General features: G+C 38.9%; 1 protein-coding gene across 1 annotated transcript in view; it reads right to left on the reverse strand.

Moving 5' to 3' along the window:
- Positions 1–18386, reverse strand: part of LOC138760465 (A disintegrin and metalloproteinase with thrombospondin motifs 16) — a 213277-nt gene that overhangs the window by 112618 nt on the left and 82273 nt on the right. The window contains exons 5-8 of the mRNA XM_069931104.1: positions 15491–15690; positions 11895–11978; positions 9970–10129; positions 4953–5058 (exon numbers count right to left, since the gene is read on the reverse strand). Coding sequence (XP_069787205.1) covers positions 4953–5058; positions 9970–10129; positions 11895–11978; positions 15491–15690 — 550 coding nt within the window. The remainder of the gene's footprint in view (positions 1–4952; positions 5059–9969; positions 10130–11894; positions 11979–15490; positions 15691–18386) is intronic.

The following is an 18386-nucleotide window of genomic DNA, read 5'->3' on the forward strand; positions in this document are numbered from 1 at the left end:
AATCTTCCAGTTTCCCACTGCTCTTTGCAGCTTTGTACACCTGCGCCTTCAATTTTATACTCTCTTTTATTTCCTTTGTTAACCACGGTTGATTTTTTCCCTCCCTTGCTGCCATTTTTCCTGACTGGAATATATTTTTGTTGAGCATTACAAAATATTTCTTTGAAAATCTTCCACTGTTCCTCAAGTGTTTCATCAATTAGCTGGTGCTCCCAGTCCACTCTGCCCAATTCCTCCCTCATCCTATGGTAGTCACCCTTGTTTAAGTATAATATTTTAGTTTTAGATCTAACTATTTCCCCTTCCATCTGAATGAGAAATTCAATCATACTATGATCGCTATTTCCCAGATGGTCTCTGACTATTACATCATTTACTCTACCTATCTCATTGCACAACACTAGATCCAGGAGAGCATTTTCTCTTGTGGGTTCCTTAACATGTTGCTCAAGAAAGTTATCGCAGATGCATTCTATGAAGTCCTCTTCCAGACTCCCACGACCAACTTGATTTTCCCAATCTATGTGGAAGTTAAAGACCCCCATGACTACTGCCGTATTATTATTACATGTCTCACTTATCTCTCTATTTATTTCCTGTGCCACTAAACTATTGTTATTTGGTGGGCGATAGATAACACCCACCAATAATTTTTTTCCCTTTGTTATTCTTTATCTCTACCCAAATGGACTCAACATTATGCTCTTTAGATCTTATATTATCCCTCACTACTGCCTGGAGCTCATCTTTGATTAAGAGTGCAACTCTACCTCCCTTACCATCCTGTTTATCTCTTTGTACCACCTGATACCCTTGAAAGTTTAATTCCCATTTAGAGTCACCTTGTAGCCATGTTTCCGTGATGGCGACCAAATCATAGGCATGGGTTCTGATTTGCGCCTCAAGTTCATTAACCTTATTTCTAATACTGCGGGCATTCAGATAAAGAGCCCTTATGCTCTTTGTCCTTTTAATATCTAGTGACTTCTGTAACCTTTTCTTTTGATTTTTCTGCCCACTATTTTTCTTTGTAATTTTCTTAACACTATCATTGACCTGAAAACTCACTGCACCATCTGATTTTTTACTTTCTCCTCCCAACATTACTTTTCCTATTTTACTTTTCCTGGCCATTACTTTATCTTCCCTACCCTTTTCCCTATCACTCTGGTTCCCATACCCCTGCCAAATTAGTTTAAACCTTGCCCCACTGCTGTACCAAACATTTTATTTTATTTCTTTTATTTCAAGTGAAACATTAGGCAGCCAGTCTTCTCCTCTTGTATGAACTACAAGGGCTTTGACCAGGCTGAACTAAACACTCACAATCTGTCTTTAAAATGGGGTTTTCCCACAAGCTTGCCAGCTTGTCCTTTTCCAGTCCCAGCTGTTGCTGCTGACTGTAAAACTGGAGAATTGATCTCTCTCTCTCTCTCTCTCTCTGAGAAAAGCCTGTTTTACTCTCTCTGCATTCAAAATTACATGACCCTCTTAGAACAGCAACCTCCATCTGTTGCTTTTCAAAACAACACTCCATTAGCGAAGTCCCTTGTCCACTCTCCAAGGTTTTTTCAAAGGCTCTTGGAGCTGGACTGTCTGGCTTGAGCAGAGCTCCAGTATTTTAAATGAGATCTGTTTTGAAATGTTTGTATGTGACCTATACAAAAAATACCTGGCCCAATTTATCTCCTTGAAAACTAATCTATAATCTGTCACAAGATTCATGTGGTTTGGATCTGATTCTGGTAATTGTACTACCAATTAATGGTAATTCTACCATGCGTGCAGGAAAAAGGAATCTCAGGGTTATATGTTATGTACTCTGACAATAAATCTGAAATATATTCCTGTATAACAACTTTAGCAATGGAGCTGCTGAACTGTATGTTTTTGCTGAATCATGTTGAGGAGTGTTGACTTATGCATTACCCTTTTACAGAGAGAAAGCTCAGAATGTGTTATTCTTCCACCAATGACAAATCTTCAGCTCATTGTCGGAAACATTGAGGGACTTAAGAAATGAAACCTTTTATTTAAAATCTTAAAATGAATAAGCTGCAGCTTCTGAAGATACCAATTTCACTTCTCTGCATAAATGATCTACTGGAAAAGAATACCCTTGTATATTTTTGCAAACTGCTAGAAACTTCTCTTTGAGAAAATCACCCTTAATTATGCTCTTGCTTTGGTCAATCCTACCTTGGGCAAATCAAGTAGAACAAAGTCGTGGATTCACATGTCTAAAGTAAATAGTTCACATCTCGAACTATTTATAATGACAGGAAGCAAAGTGATGGATAGAAAGAATGATTAAGCACTGTTGAAAGGATCTCTTTGAATTTATCATTATGATAGTCAAACCAAATTTTCAATGAATCCTGAATAATTGCAATCCTGGTTAATTTCACCGGAGTAACCAATAGTAACACCACACCAGAAGTTTATGGCAGATTGTCCCATTACCCTTTACTACAAATCTCTGAGTGTTGATTCACATCAATATTTTCAACTTTAATTTATTTTGCAAAGCTAAATGGAATACCCAAGCCTGGACCCACACTTCAATGTGAGTGCAGTGAACTGGAATTCACTGCCTCTAATATTAGACGGCCGACCCCTCCTCTTGGCTCCACCCCCGTAGGTCCCCATATAAACCATTTTCCTGCCTTAACCGATTTATCTGAAGACCTCTGTAAATACTGGCCATTAGTTGTAAGCTAATAAAAACCTGTTTATTCTCCTCACAAGTCTCCGAGTACGATCGATCATGTTACAGTGAGAACAGGAGGAACTCTGGAAAAACTCTTTCTGACACAGGTGGAGCAATGGACAGCCTCAGGTCCAATGTGGGTGAAATAGCATATCGAAAAACAGAGAGGACAGGCAAGGCCGGGCAAACCCTTGCTAATAAAGTAGGATATTTTGTGAGAACCTTGCTAATAAAGTAGAAGGTTGTGTAAGACATTTCAGCTTCATTCTGAAGAGTACGAGGATGAATACAAATGCTGCAGAAGTAACATTTGCAAGGAAATTTAAAGAAAAAGACTGCAAAAGGTTTTATTGCGAGTCTACATTAGGGTCAAAGGATTGTTATAAACCAGTGTCAGAAGAGTAATGGGGATGGAATGGATACCTACTGTGGGTGGCAAAAAGATACTAAATGTATTCTCTTGGTCAATGTTTACCAAGATAGTACCTTCTTACTATTAATGAAGCACATATTGGGAGCATGATGAGTGCATATTTAATAACATTCAGGAAGCTCTGTGCTATCTAGGACAAAGCAGCCTGCTTGACCGGCAATCTTTTCAACATCCTAAATCTCTCTTTCACCGAAACACCATGGTTTACAGTATATACCATCAACGAAATGCATTGCTAACTACAACTTTCTTAAGGACATTTACAGATAGGCAATAACTGCTGGCGTTGCAAGCGATCATCGCATCTAAAAGCAATTGGACCTTTTCCATGGTTATGCCACTCCCAATTGATTATAATTAGGAAGATGCAGGGTCTGGCAATGGAAGATCTAGAAAGTGATGGAAGTGGAGAAATTTTGTAACATTTATCATTGTAACACTGACTTTTAGACAGAAGGATTTAGAGAAGGGGTAGGCAACAATTTAAAAAAAAACCTCACATTCCACCTTAAGTATTTCTTCTGCCATAAGTCCTCTGTGATTGGTAAGGGATTGCTTAAGCTGGTGAGTGAGTGGGAAGGGAAGGTTGAGAATCACTGCTCGAGACCTAATTTTTAGTCATATATTTTGCTTGAGAAACATTGTCAATGGCCCATTTCTGTTGGAGTTATGAAACCGTGCACATAACGAGTCAATCAGGTACATTTAAAACTTTTTCTTTCCACTCACATACCACCTTAAGCAATCCCTTAGTAATCACAGAATAAATACCCTTGTATATTTTACAAACTGCTGGAAACTTCTCTTTGAGAAATTCACCTTTAATTACGATCTTGCTTTGGTCAATCCTACCTTGGGCAAATCAAGTTGAACAAAGTCATGCATTCACATGCCTAAAGTAAAATGGCATAGGGAATACTTAAGGTGGATTTTTTAAAAAGTTTGCCCACCCTTGATTTAGAGGAATGTGGGTTCAATGCAATCAAATAGGACTAGCTTGGTTGCTGTGGATAAGGTGGGCTGAAGGGCCCATTTCCATGAATTTTATGACTCTAACTGAACTAGTGACAACAAAGGAAAGGTGATATATTTCCAAGTCAGGATGGTGTGCAATGTGAAAGGAATTTGCAGTTAGTGATGTTTCTCATGTGCTTGCTGCCCTGGTCCTTCTTGGTGACAGACATTAAGAATGTAAATAGCCTGGGCAAGTCACAGCAGCAATTCAAGATGATGTCTCACTGCCACCTTCTCAAGGACAATAAAGGATGGGCTACAAATACTGGCCTTGCCATCGACACCTGCATCCTGAAATTAGAAAATAACTTTGAGAAAGTTATGATAAATGAGGAAAATGAGATAAAACAGATAAAGAACCATCTGGAAATACTGGAATTTTACAAATTCAAGGCAGCATGGTCAGGATAGCAGTTAGCATAATCCCAGCAATGGGGTTCAAATCCAGCACTGTCTGTAAGGAGTTTGTATGTTCTCCCTGTGTTTGCATGGGTTTCCTCTGGGTGCTCCGGTTTCCTCCCAACGTTCAAAAATGTACCATGGTGTAGGTCAATTGGGTGTAATTGGCCGGCATGGGTTTATGGGCCAAAAGGGCCTGTTATTAATGCTGTATGTCTAAATTTAAGTGATGGAAAAAAATTCAAAAACTTCATATTTCAAGACTATTAAATGAATAATTCATGAGTTTATTCTTTTTCAAAATATTAACCAGATACTTTTAAATTATTAATCATAGATGATAAAGCTTACTAATAACTTGAATGCAAAGTACTGAAATATTGACTGCAATCTTACTTGTGTCCAGACTCGTGAGCAATTGTAAATGCCAGTCCCAATCCTGTGTCTTCATTGACAGTACAACTGCGATATTTGCTACACATCCCACTGATAGGTGCAAAACCTATGGAGAGAAACAAAATGCAACTTAAAAATGAGTCATGGAGCAATACAACATGTAAACAGGCTTTTAAACCCAATTTATCCACACCAAGTTTCCCATCTGATCTAGTCCTATTTAGCTGTACTTGGTCCAAATCCCTTTAACCCTTTCCCATCAATGTCTTTTAAATGTTATAATTGTATCTGCCTTTACCATTTACTCTGGCTGCTCGTTCCAGATGCCCACCACCCTCTGAGTGAAAAAGTTTCCCCTCAGGCCTTTTTTAAATCTCCTCACTCCCTTCATCTTAAACCTACACTCTCTACTTTCAAACTTCATTGTCAGACTACATCCATGACATCACATACAACCCTCATATTTTTGTTCCTGCAGGCCAGGCAGAATTTCTATTTACTGATACCTGTAAACTCTCCCACCAGTATGACGCTAGAAACTCTGGGAAATTTCTGCAAAGGTGCAGTAGAAAGTGTGCTGACCAGCCACATCACAGTCTGGTATGGCGACATCAATACCCCTGAGTGTAGAGCCCTCCAAAAGTAGTGGACACAGCCCAGGACATCACAGGCAAAACCCTCCCCCACTACTGAGTACTTCTACAGTGAATGCTGCTGTCAGAGAGCATACACTCTGTTCTCGCTGCTGCCACAAGACTCCACCATCAGACTCCTCAACGATGAACTCAATTTAAGGACTCTTACTTGTGCACTTTAATGATTTGCTTTTTGTTCTCTCTGTATTGCACAGTTTGTTTTCATTCATTATCTGTTTACAGTTCTTTGTTTGTTTACATGTTTAAACTGTGTACAGTTTATTTTTTCACTACCAATTAGTGGTAATTCTGCCTCACCTGCAAGAAAAAAGGAATCTCAGGGTTGTAATGTGATCGGATAATAAATCTGAAATCTAAACTGCATTTAAAACTGAAAGACAGCACTTCACCTACTCATACTCAATAGTTACAGGAGGTTACGTCCTTCCTAAGTTTATATAAAAAAAAATCAGATATAATGTTAAAGATGCAAAGGTGAACCTTTATAAGACATGGGGCCCATTCATGGAGTATTACCTTCATTAAAAAACTGGGTGTTTGGATGCTTCTGACTAGCGTTGTCTGGTTTTCAAATATTGTCCTTCATTTCCTATGTATATTAGATATGCATGTTTGCCTTGTTTAGAGGAAGGAGTTTGATTAATGGGGGGGGGCAGGGTTTTTTTTTACTTTTTCCTTTTTTGTTTTCTTTTTTTAATATATTGATATAATGAGTTTAACCATATAACCATATACAACACAGAACAGGCCAGTTTGGCCCTACTAATCCATGTTGGAACAAATCCCCACCCTCCTAGTCCCACTGACCAGCACCTGGTCCATACCCCTCCAATCCTCTCCCTTCCATGTAATTATCCAGTCTTTCCATAAATGTAAATAACGTCCTTGCTTCAACCACCTCTGCCAGAAGCTTATTCCACATCCCAACCACCCTTTGCGTGAAGAAATTTCCCTTCATGTTCCCCTTAACACTTTTCCCCCTGCAATCTCAAACCATGGCCTCTAGTTTGAATATCCCCCACTCATAATTGAAAAAGCCTATCCACGTTGACCCTCTCTGTCCATTTTAAAATCTTGAACACCTCCATCAAATCCCCTTCAATCTTCTACGCTCCAGAGAAAAAAGCCCCAGGCTGCTCAACCTTTCTCTGTAACTCAAACCCTGACATCCTGTCAACGTTCTCGTGAACCTTCTCTGCACTCTCTCTATTTTGTTTATATCCTTCCTATAATTCGGTGACCAAAACTGCACACAGTATTCCAAACTTGGCCTCACCAATACTTTGTACAATTTCATCATAACATCCCAACTCTTGAATTCAATACTCCGATTTATGAAGTTTGATTGTGAAGGGTTCACACAATTTGTACTATGTATGATTAAGGTTTTATTTGAAATGGATAAAGTACCTGTCTTTTCTTATATTCCAGCTTATGTATTGTGTGTATTTTTAAATTAGATTCAATAAAAAATATTTTAAGAGAGAACTGACTGCAAATATACAAGTATAAATATTCAGTAATAAACAATGAGCAGTTTCTATCCTGTTTCAGTTCTATCAGTTGACTATTGAATTTATCTATTCCCCTCATCTTTTTATATCCCTCTTTATTATCAGCTCTCAAACACCTCTACTCTCGGCAAAAAAAATCTTCATTTGTCCTGCTTCTAGTTATACTCAAGCCCTACAGTTCTGGTAAAAAGCCTGTGAATCTTTTTTGCTTACTTTCCAATTTCATCACATCCTTCCAATTGCAAAGCAACTAGAATGACATACAAATCTCCATACGTGGCCTTATTATCATCTTGTACCACTGTAACATTGCATACTTATTCCTTGCAATATATTAACTTGCATCAACCTCTCTCTCTCTTAACGGCTAAACAAAGCACCAAAAAAGGATGATAGATTGGATGTTCGTTTTCAATCCTGGAAAATCAATTTGCTTCCAATCTTTTAAAATGGATCTCATTACAACTTTATTTGCTTTTTCAGCACCCTTACATTTCTAAACAGACATCAATAGTTGCATTGTGTTGCGGCACTTCATGCAGAATAAAATAGCAAGGCTCATTCCGGCACAGGTTTAAATGGCTGGAATCAACTTCTATTTTGTTATAAATAAATTTAATTTAATCATCAAAGACTTGATCAGAGTTTTGGATTTCTTGGGAAGAATATACTTTCACTGGAAGAGCTGGATCTTGAGGTTCAAGGTGAGGTGGTGCAAGAGCAGAGTCCAGCTATTTTATGAAGGTGATACTATCTGATGCCACAAATACATAATTTGAAGCTCAATTCAGGTCATTTATGAATTACTATTGAAAATACAGGTAGCCAGGCTGAAGGGTGCTAATTACGGGAAAGGATAGAAAGTTAAAGAATGGAACTTGTACCAGGAGAACAATGGCTTTGGTTTCCCAATGTTTAGATGGATTAAATTTATGCCAATCCTGTATTGGTATTTGGACAAGTACTCATTGAATCTGGAGACAGCGGAGCTTGGAAAAGTTGGTTAACTTGAGCTGGGTGTCCTCAGTGAAAGTATGGAAACCAACTCCTCAATTTTGTTTTATGTTCATTGATAACGAGTATGCAAATGAGAAATGGGGGATGACCATAAGTAACAGTAGGGAAGAGATGCCATTGTCAAGTCATGAATAAATAGATAAGAATAAAACCAGCTGTATAATGGCAGCAGGACATGGTCAACAGAGTCAAAAGCTGCAGATAAGCTGACAGTTTCCAATATGAGTAATGAAGTTTTCCATTCATAAATTATCTTCAGTTTCAATGACCAATTGAAGATACTCCACTACAACTGCAGAATTTATGAATGAAAGCAAATACAGTCAAAGATCATTCCTCTGAATATATGAAGCAGTATTCATTATAAATTATATTTAGTAACAATTTGATTATAACACAATTGCAATCCAGTGTTTCTTTTCCAAGCACTCAATTGTATATGAAATTGAAATTATTCAGCGCTTGGAGAATGTGCCAAATGAAGGCAGTTAATTCATCCTTTGATAATGTATTTTCAGGAAAATAACTTCACTCTGAACTTTGTCAATTTGAATGAATTATAGCTTTACATTTCATACAATGCAGTTGTTCAAAAATGACATTTCCTCTTGTGCTTGTTAAATAGCAAGTTCAGAAGCAGAGGGAAGCCTGCATAACACAGCTTGGGTTTTCATAGAACAAAATTAGCAGCAAGCACAGTATTTATTATTTTAAAGCCTGCCACTTCTACAGATAAAAGTTTGCTACCTACACTATACGCCAAGTACATTTGCAAAGATCTCCAGTTCTGACGATCCAAAATTCAAAAGCAGAACCGATATAGTGCATTCAGCCCAAATGACAAAGGGCACATTTCCGCCCCAATATAACTCAATCTCCGACAATATGACCAATCTTTAGCATGAGCATTAACATCAATTTTGCTTTGAAGTCAAGCCTGAAGTAGTTTGGAAGAATCTCTCATAAAGCAAGACAACAGGTTTGAGCATGAACATGCACTTAATCTGCAGTGTCCAGAATGATTTGAAAAGTGTGACCAAATATTATACTAATATTTTTTCCAAGGTTACAAATGATTGCATCTATATGAAGACTTGGTCCATAATTGAAATTTATGCCTAAAGTGAGAAGAACAATCTTGTGGACTTGATAATTTAAACAGATGAAAATGCAAATCTAAAGAAGATTTATGCCCCTGCTATTCATATATTTTCTCATCGTTTCAAGTGAACTGAGAAAACATATCCCATGTTTCAAAAGCACAGGTCTAAAAGTTACATTTACGTTAATATTCATAATTTGACATTCCACACCACTAATATTTAACAGAAGAATTATTTCTAATATTGGCTTCAAAGATCTTCCAGGAGATCACATGAATTCAATTATGGTCCTGCAGTGCCCGGAGAGTCCAAGTCAAGACTGTGTTAATTTTCAGATCTGTCATACTTTTGTTTCACTGCTTTATAACCACCACCGGTGGGAACAGTTCAGGTGCATCACTAATGAATCTATACTAGTGTATGACAACTTCTATAGTACAAAATGCCCATATAACGAAATATGAGCTAACTTTCTTAATGGAACAATGACATATGATTTTTTTTAAAAAATCCTCTTCAATAAAGGTTTATTCACTTCCTTGTTTCCTCTCGCTTGCAATAATTTGCTGAACAATTTGCTGAACAATACAAAATGACCAAAACACTCCTTCACAATTGGTTCACAGATCAATTTCTTTTGCAGTAGAAATAAATTTGTTTTTCCTCCAGTTTGAAAATATGCTCATGTAAAAACATTTCACATTTCAAAATTAGTTAATATGTTCACCTAAGGTATCACAAGGTTCATTCTTCCAAGAACAAATGTCAAGGCCTGTCAGCAGAATGGCATGATCATGGCGACTACCATCTTTGCTCACCAATCCCGACTGCCACTGACAGAAGCTGTTCAAAGTGCGGTCTGCATGGTGGTTTATTAAAAGACCCGACTGTCAGATAAAAAGGCAAAGGAAAAAAATATATAAGTTCAAAAGATATTACAGGTTAACTCCCACATCTTTCCCTATTTTACAATTGACATTGTGAAGTACCAAATAAGCTATGATGGGCGACTACAAAGTTTCTGGGCAGTCCTTTTATTGAATCATTCATGAATGGATTGATGTGCTGTTAGTTCTGAGATTTTATGACAATCCTAGATTATACATAACTGGCCTTGCCTGAAACTGCAAAAATAGCAGATTAAAAAAAATAAATAAACCATCTTCAAGCAAGCATGCATAGGATGAATGGTGCATGTTTAGTTTTTTGAAAAAAATTACAAAAGGATACTGAAGTGTTTTTTTTTAAATTTATTCACAAGATGTGGATATGACTGGCAATGTCAGCATGGAGTTTACATGAAAATGGTGGCATTGCCAGAGCTTCTGTCATGGCAGTTTTGCTGCTGATGCAGCCTTGGGAGAATGGAGACGTGGTGCTGCTCTGAAGGGGTTGGTCCTAATGCCGGTCGGTGGCTCCGTACAAATTTTAAAAGACATTTTAAAGGAGCCAAGGGCATTGGTAAGTAAAATTCTGCAACTGTGTGGTGGTCTCTGCGCAAGATGCTGTAGCCATGAGGGGTTGCAGAATCCAGGGAGATACAGGGCGCAGAAATAAGGAGAACACCCCCCCCCCCCCCACATTAAGAAGGAGAAACAGAGGAGATGGCCTTATAGGATGATGACCATGGCAGCTCAATGACCGAAGGACACACACAGTCTGCAAGTGACTTGCTGTTCGGGCTGCTGGAGACTGGCTCATGGGAATCAGGTATTGGAACCGGGATTCGAGGGGAGGCTGAGGGTGAGAAGGGCCTTTACTGAAATCTTCATGATCAGGATGGAGATTTAGATCTGGAGATCGGGTTGCCGATGGATTGAACAGGAATTTATGTAGCTTAAAAGGCTATGGGAGTGCGAGAGGCGAATCCACAGACATTAACTCTGATGTACTCTTTTGCTTCTCTTTCTCTTATACTGTAAGGGGCACCAGGCAACAACACTGGTGACTCTTTGTCTGCCTTATTGTGTAATAGTAAAGTTCTTTATTATTACATGACAATAAATTAATCGTGAATCTTAACTTTCCTTAATAATGTGAGCTGTGGAAAAGGATTTCATTATTGATTTTGATGGGATGGGAAATCTTAATTTCAGATTTATTCAAACACTTCCATTTAAATACTTCAGTAGCCATAATGACATTTAAACTAGTCTTCCTGGAAATCAAAATCTTTGTGTTCATCCAATTATATAATCACTATGGCATCCTGACTCTACATTAACATTACATCGAGGATACCTACATGGGGAAGTGTCTTAAAAAAGAAGAGCAGATCCCCACCACCTAGGCCACGCTGGTACAGGAGCCTAAAGATGAGCTCTCAGCGGCACAAGGACAGCTTCTTTCCTGCTGCTATCAGATTCTGAATAATCAATAAACCAAAGACACTCCCTTACTTTTTGTTTTATATAGTAATGATGTAAGATGGTTATAATATGAATGTTTCAGCTATGAAGCTGCAGCAAAACATTGAATTTCATGACTTGTTCATGACAATAAATTCCGATTGTGATAAACCATGGATTAAAATCACAGCTAGAATTATCAAAGAGAATGGAAATTGAAGTTCACTGAATCTGAAAATCATGCACAAATTGCTTGTCGGCAAGCAATTAAATAACATTTTGTTATTTAATTTAAAAAGTATACCTGATCTTCTTCCAGAAGGACGATCCCAACTATCACAATATTAATGTTGCCTCCTATTGTACCATCTTTGAACAGTGTAGACACCTTCAAGGAGGCAAATCAAAAATTATGCCATAGTTTAAAAGAAAATGGATTTCAATACGGTGGAACACTAAAAACAATAGCAAAAGAAATCGATACATTTTCAACCTTCTGAATTTGGATTAGTATACACGAGCTCTTGATGGTAAGCATGGATAGGTGAAATAAAGGGCCTGCTTCATCCTGTATTACCCAGAGAATTAGTGAGGCAAATCATTCAATGCAGTGTGATGAGTTAAAAAAAATCAAGTTTATAAAAAGCAGGCAATAACTTTGAAGTTACGACCAGTCCTCTTTCTTAAGATTAATTGTTACTTTCTATTAAGATAAGGAATTTGTTTTAGCCAGTGCTTGAAAGACAACATAAGAATTTCAACATCAAGGTTTTTGGTTACAACACCACACATGTTCACACCACATCAGACATGAGAAGTGACCTGTTTAATATTAGCTTCTCCTCCATAAAAGAATTTGTACTTCAACATACCTTTAGTCACAGAAAAATTTATTATTAGCACAGCCGATGTCATAACTACAGACATTACATTTTGTTTTGAAAGTCTGATGCTCAAGTGTTGAAATGTTTTGATCTAATCATTAAAGTATTCGGTGCAGGTCATTTTGCAAAGGTCAAAGTACTGGAAACATATGTGGTCATATAAAATGAAATTGTGTCCTCAAACCTTATGGCAATCTACTGAGACAGACAAGCAAATATTTTATAAATTTAAATTTAGAGATACAGAACGGTAACAGGTCTTTCTAGCCCTTAAGCCTGGGTCACCCAAATACACCAATTAACCATCAAAACCTGTCCATCTCTGAAGGGTGTGAAGAAACCAGAAAACCCAAGAGAAACCCATGTGGTCACTGGGAGCACATACAAACTTTTTACAGATAGCACTGCATTCGAATCGGGGTCACTGGGGCTGTAATAGCATTTAACCACTACATTAAACATTCTGCCCCTACATACACAAATGCAAACAATTATATTCCTAAAATGTGATGATTCTGATAGATAGCTCTGTAATTACAGTCATGTAATAAAGTTGAAATAACTCTACCCCGGACAAGTTCAGAAACTCTTCTGTTTACAAAAGTATCTGCACAAGCAAGTTGGTTAAACCAATTAGGAATAATTTTCTGAAACCGTTAACATTCAACTATTCAAATGAGGGGTTTGGAATTAAAAAACATAAGAAAAATAATTTCTGTTGAAAAGCTCCTCTTCACTATTACAGGATGTATCAATCTATTTTATGTCTTACAATTCTGAAGTGGAGCTGAATCAAATGCCATGGATTCAAAGGGAATTAGCTTTATTTTCTCAGTGAAATAAAGGAAATATTCTTGAATTTCCCAGTAATAACCAACATTTTTATCAGTAACAAAAGAGAGCTTTTGAAATGGAATGCAGCTTCTACTTTAATACACAAAGTGCATGCATCACAATCCACAGTTGAAATCTTGAAGAACCCATAAATTTAAAGAAGAATTTGAAATAGGGAATATGCTCTATTAAGTGAAACATGAAGGTTTGCAAAGACACTGTGATTGTAGTTAAAACACACACTGAAATAATGGAGAAATTCAGCCAGTCTTTTCAGCATCCATAAAAAGCAAAGGTGTACTGCCGACATTTCGGGCCTGATCTATTCTTCAAGAAATAAGCAGTATGTGCTATTATGCATATTGCTCTCCAATACATCGCCTAAATCACGTAAGAATATGAAAGGCCTGAAGAATTTTTTAAAAACATTTGGAAAGCTTCTGGTTTACTTTTTTCCATAGTAATGGGGAATTCCAAGTGTTTTTTTAAATAAAAAGCTGTGGTGCAGAAGCATCCTATTGGCTCGAAGTTGATGCTTCTCTTCATCTGACCCACTTCAACTAATTCTATATTGTGATCTTTCAATACACCTCTTTTATACTGCTACTTTATCCAAACAACTATCAAAATTCTCTTGATAAAATGCTTCTTTAACAATTGCTTATCATGTATGGCTTATATATATGTTAAATTTTGTTCTCTTCACTTGAAATGCTGGGAAAAGAAAATGATATTGAAAACATGTGGCTTGAGACTGGATTGTTGTCCCCCCTACCCCGAGCATAGGAGGTTGAGGGAAGACCTGATGCATGAAATCATGAAGGACATGGAGAAGGCAAATTGTCATACATAGCCGCGTTCAGGGAATAGCTGGGAGAATGCGGCTCTGGAGCCAGCTGCGGGTGTGTGCGAAGCGACATTCAGGTGGCAGCGCTGAAGGCACTATTCTGGCGCCTGAAAGGTCCACAGCAGGGAGAGGTGCCACGGAGCAAGCGCCGGCTCCTGTCGACTGTGACCGTAGTCCCGCCCACTTTCAGGTGCCTAGGGGGAGTGCTCAGAAGTGGAGAATACACCTACCCGAGGAGAGTACGCCTCGGGTCAAGGTTCTCCGCTTTCAGGTGGCCTCCCAACAGCTGCAATCGGGTATTTGAGGCGGCTTTACATTGGGGTATTCTGCCCACCTGAAAGTGGCTTTTGCCAAAATACCGACACCACTGACCTGGTGGATCTGCTGAGAGTGTGTGATGTGATGATCCTCAGGATTCGCCTGCCAGAGTTTGGTCCATATGTGGGGGAAGCTATCAGCATGTAGAAGGTGGCAATGAGGCATCTGCAGTGCCTTTGCCACAAAACTTTGAATCAGTAGTGACATGGGGACAAAGAGTTTGCCCTTGAGAAACAGGTGAGAATACTCCAGGCAAGGGTGTCTAAAACTAGGGAGCATAGATTTAAGTTGAGAGGAGTTAGATTTAAAAGGGAGTAATGGGTACGTGGACAAGGCTGCCAGAGGAAGTGGTAGAAGCAGATACAATTGAACATTTAAAAAGCATTTGGATAAGTGCACAAAGAGGACAGGTTTAGAGGTATGAAAGGACAAATGTGGGCAAATGGAACTATTTCAACTAGGCAATTTGGCTGGCATGGATACGTTGGGCTAAAGGGCTAACAATGCTAGGATTTTATGACAAATGTGATCCATGTTTGATATCAGTTATTAATAGTCAGCTTGGATACACTCTTTCCATGAACTTTGGATTGAAATTGCACATATTTAAATGCTTTTACTTTTTTTTAGAATACCGCAGAGCCCACCTCACTGACAAAAGACAAAGGAGGAAAAACCCAACACCCAACCCCAACCAACCAATTTTCCCCTGCAACCGCTGCAACCGTGTCTGCCTGTCCCGCATCGGACTTGTCAGCCACAAACGAGCCTGCAGCTGACGTGGACCTTTTACCCCTCCATAAATCTTCGTCCGCGAAGCCAAGCCAAAGACTTGGACACAGAAAATTTCAGATCCAAATCCTGCAGATTGTGTTTGGTTCAAAGTCATAGTGCTTCCACAACAAGTAGACAATCAACCATGTAATTTTAGCACTCCTGTGCTGAAGGACACTATGTGCTATCACAATTTACAAGTATACTCATGATTGAAATTAATAGGAGCATTTTCAGCCTTACCATATTCAGAATAGTTAAGACGTAAGTGGTGATATTTTCATTGCCATGGTTCTCAATCATTTTCTTGTCTACAACAACCAAGGTTTCCACATTAAGCTTTTGGTTTTTACGCATCTTGAACAAAGAACGTTTGCTTCTGGTCAAGCTTTCATACTCATCTGGTAAAATATACACATCTGTTCCTGGAGGTTTAGGCATATCTACAGAGAGAGGAGATTATGGTGTTATTGAAAAATCATGCACTGAAGTGTATAGCATTGCATGTTATGAGCATTCTTTCAGCTTGTTTGCTGAAATAAACCTTTATGCAGACCAAATAACCAAGAATTTGGTGACCTTGCCATATGTTATAAAATCCTGTGCTCAGCCATTCTGGGGCCCATCCTTTCATCTGGGAGAGAGAAAAGGAGGGAGGGAGAGGGTGCATGTTGGGATGAGGGGGGACAGAGGGAGAAAGAGAAGATGAGCAAGGAGGAGATTGAAAGGGATTTAAAGAAGAAATTCCAAATCTTGTGACCAGCATGGCTAAAGCAAGGTACTTTAATCCTGCAGAAATGTGATGGCATTGCAAATATTGCCAAGTAGATTGAAAACTAAAGTCCAGGTCATATTATTTGTTTTTATAACTTACCACTGCTTCTAATTTAAATATAAAAGAGTAGAAAACAAGTGGATGAAGTTCACCAGATTAACAATACTAGTAATAGCAATGGGAAAGATTTTCCTGGAGCTTCTCATGTTCTGCATAAACAGGGTAACCATTGAATCTTTAAGGGCTGGTCCTGTCTGAAATCTGCATGGAAACGGATTGGACAGAGACCCAAGAGTTCACCATCACTCACCTTAGATCCTTGTGCATCCCCTTCATTTCAAGTTGATTATTAACAATTTACTTGAAACGTGAATTTTGCTAAATGCTGATTTTTTACAACATATATTTTGTCTCAACCATTTCCAGATATTTCATCTCTCCTACCCATCATTCAACTCCAACCCATCATTCAACTCCCCCACATTTCTGCAGATATACTCCTCCCCATATTCTCTTCCTTTGTGCGTATGTGTCCCTCTCTCCTTTTTTCTCTTAATTAGTTAAAAACTTTGTGGAATTACAATTTATTATGACTTTCATGTTCTACTGACAATGATCTCCTTTCATATGGGGCAAGTATAAACAAAATTAAGCCAATTTATTGAGAGCATAGTGAAGGATTCAATCTTTCTTTTTTTTCCTCATGGCAGGAGAGAAATGTTTACATATTGATCAGACTGTCTTTCCATTCATTTAATTTATGTTCTATTATTATGAGAAGGCGGTTGTACTTCAGGATGACTGCAAGGACATGTTTATTGTCCAGAGTACACTGCCAATCAGAAAATAAATCATATTAAATTATTTAAAAATTGAGTACTTCCAAATATTTTCAAATTCAAAATAAAGGCCATGCAACATTGAATTATTAGAAAATTTTCATGCTATTTCTGCATTTCTTAGCTTTCTTTGTTCAATTCTTACTCATTCTATTCTTGTAGTCTTATGACTTTCCCTTCTCATATTAAAATAAGCTGTGTGGGCGTGATGCGCGTCGAAAGAACCAAAGACTTGTTGATCCAAACAAAGGCTATTATTAAGTAAAAGACTGGAACATACCACAAGTAGGTCGACCAGTCCAGAATGACCTGGTCTGGCTAGGAGCAATCCTGTAAGACCTGCCAGTAGGTGTGGCTAAGCTCTCAGCCAATCACAGTCATCCTACACTACCATCTGTACATATGTACATATACACATTGGTGATAGAATCTGTACTATCACAGTGGGCAAGGCTCCAAAACAGAATTGCAGCATATCTTTCTTTGGCTTGGCTTCGCGGATGAAGATTTATGGAGGGGTAATGTCCAAGTCAGCTGCAGGCTCGTTTGTGGCTGACAAGTCCGATGCGGGACAGGCAGACACGGTTGCAGCGGTTGCAGGGGAAAATTGGTTGGTTGGGGTTGGGTGTTGGGTTTTTCCTCCTTTGCCTTTTGTCAGTGAGGTGGGCTCTGTGGTCTTCTTCAAAGGAGGTTGCTGCCCGCCGAACTGTGAGGCGCCAAGATGCACGGTTTGAGGCGATATCAGCCCACTGGCGGTGGTCAATGTGGCAGGCACCAAGAGATTTCTTTAGGCAGTCCTTGTAACTCTTCCTTGGTGTACCTCTGTCTTGGTGGCCAGTGGAGAGCTCGCCATATAACACGATCTTGGGAAGACGATGGTCCTCCATTCTGGAGACGTGACCTACCCAGCGCATTGATCTTCAGCAGTGTGGATTCGATGCTGTCGGCCTCTGCCATCTCAAGTACTTCGATGTTGGAGATTAAGTCGCTCCAATGAATGTTGAGGATGGAGCGGAGACAACGCTGGTGGAAGCGTTCTAGGAGCCATAGGTGATGCTGGTAGAGGACCCATGATTCGGAGCCGAACAGGAGTGTGGGTATGACAATGGCTCTGTATACGCTTATCTTTGTGAGGTTTTTCAGTTGGTTGTTTTTCCAGACTCTTTTGTGTAGTCTTCCAAAGGCGCTATTTGCCTTGGCGAGTCTGTTGTCTATCTCGTTGTCGATCCTTGCATCCGATGAAATGGTGCAGCCAAGATAGGTAAACTGTTTGACCGTTTTGAGTTTTGTGTGCCCGATGGAGATGTGGAGGGGCTGGTAGACATGGTGGGGAGCTGGCTGATGGAGGACCTCAGTTTTCTTCAGGCTGACTTCCAGGTCAAACATTTTGGCAGTTTCCGCAAAACAGGACGTCAAGCGCTGAAGAGCTGGCTCTGAATGGGCAACTAAAACAGCATCGTCTGCAAAGAGTAGTTCACGGACAAGTTGCTCTTGTGTCTTGGTGTGAGCTTGCAGGTGCCTCAGA

The sequence above is a fragment of the Narcine bancroftii genome, chromosome 1 (genome assembly GCF_036971445.1).
Source record: "Narcine bancroftii isolate sNarBan1 chromosome 1, sNarBan1.hap1, whole genome shotgun sequence".
Taxonomy (NCBI): domain Eukaryota; kingdom Metazoa; phylum Chordata; class Chondrichthyes; order Torpediniformes; family Narcinidae; genus Narcine; species Narcine bancroftii.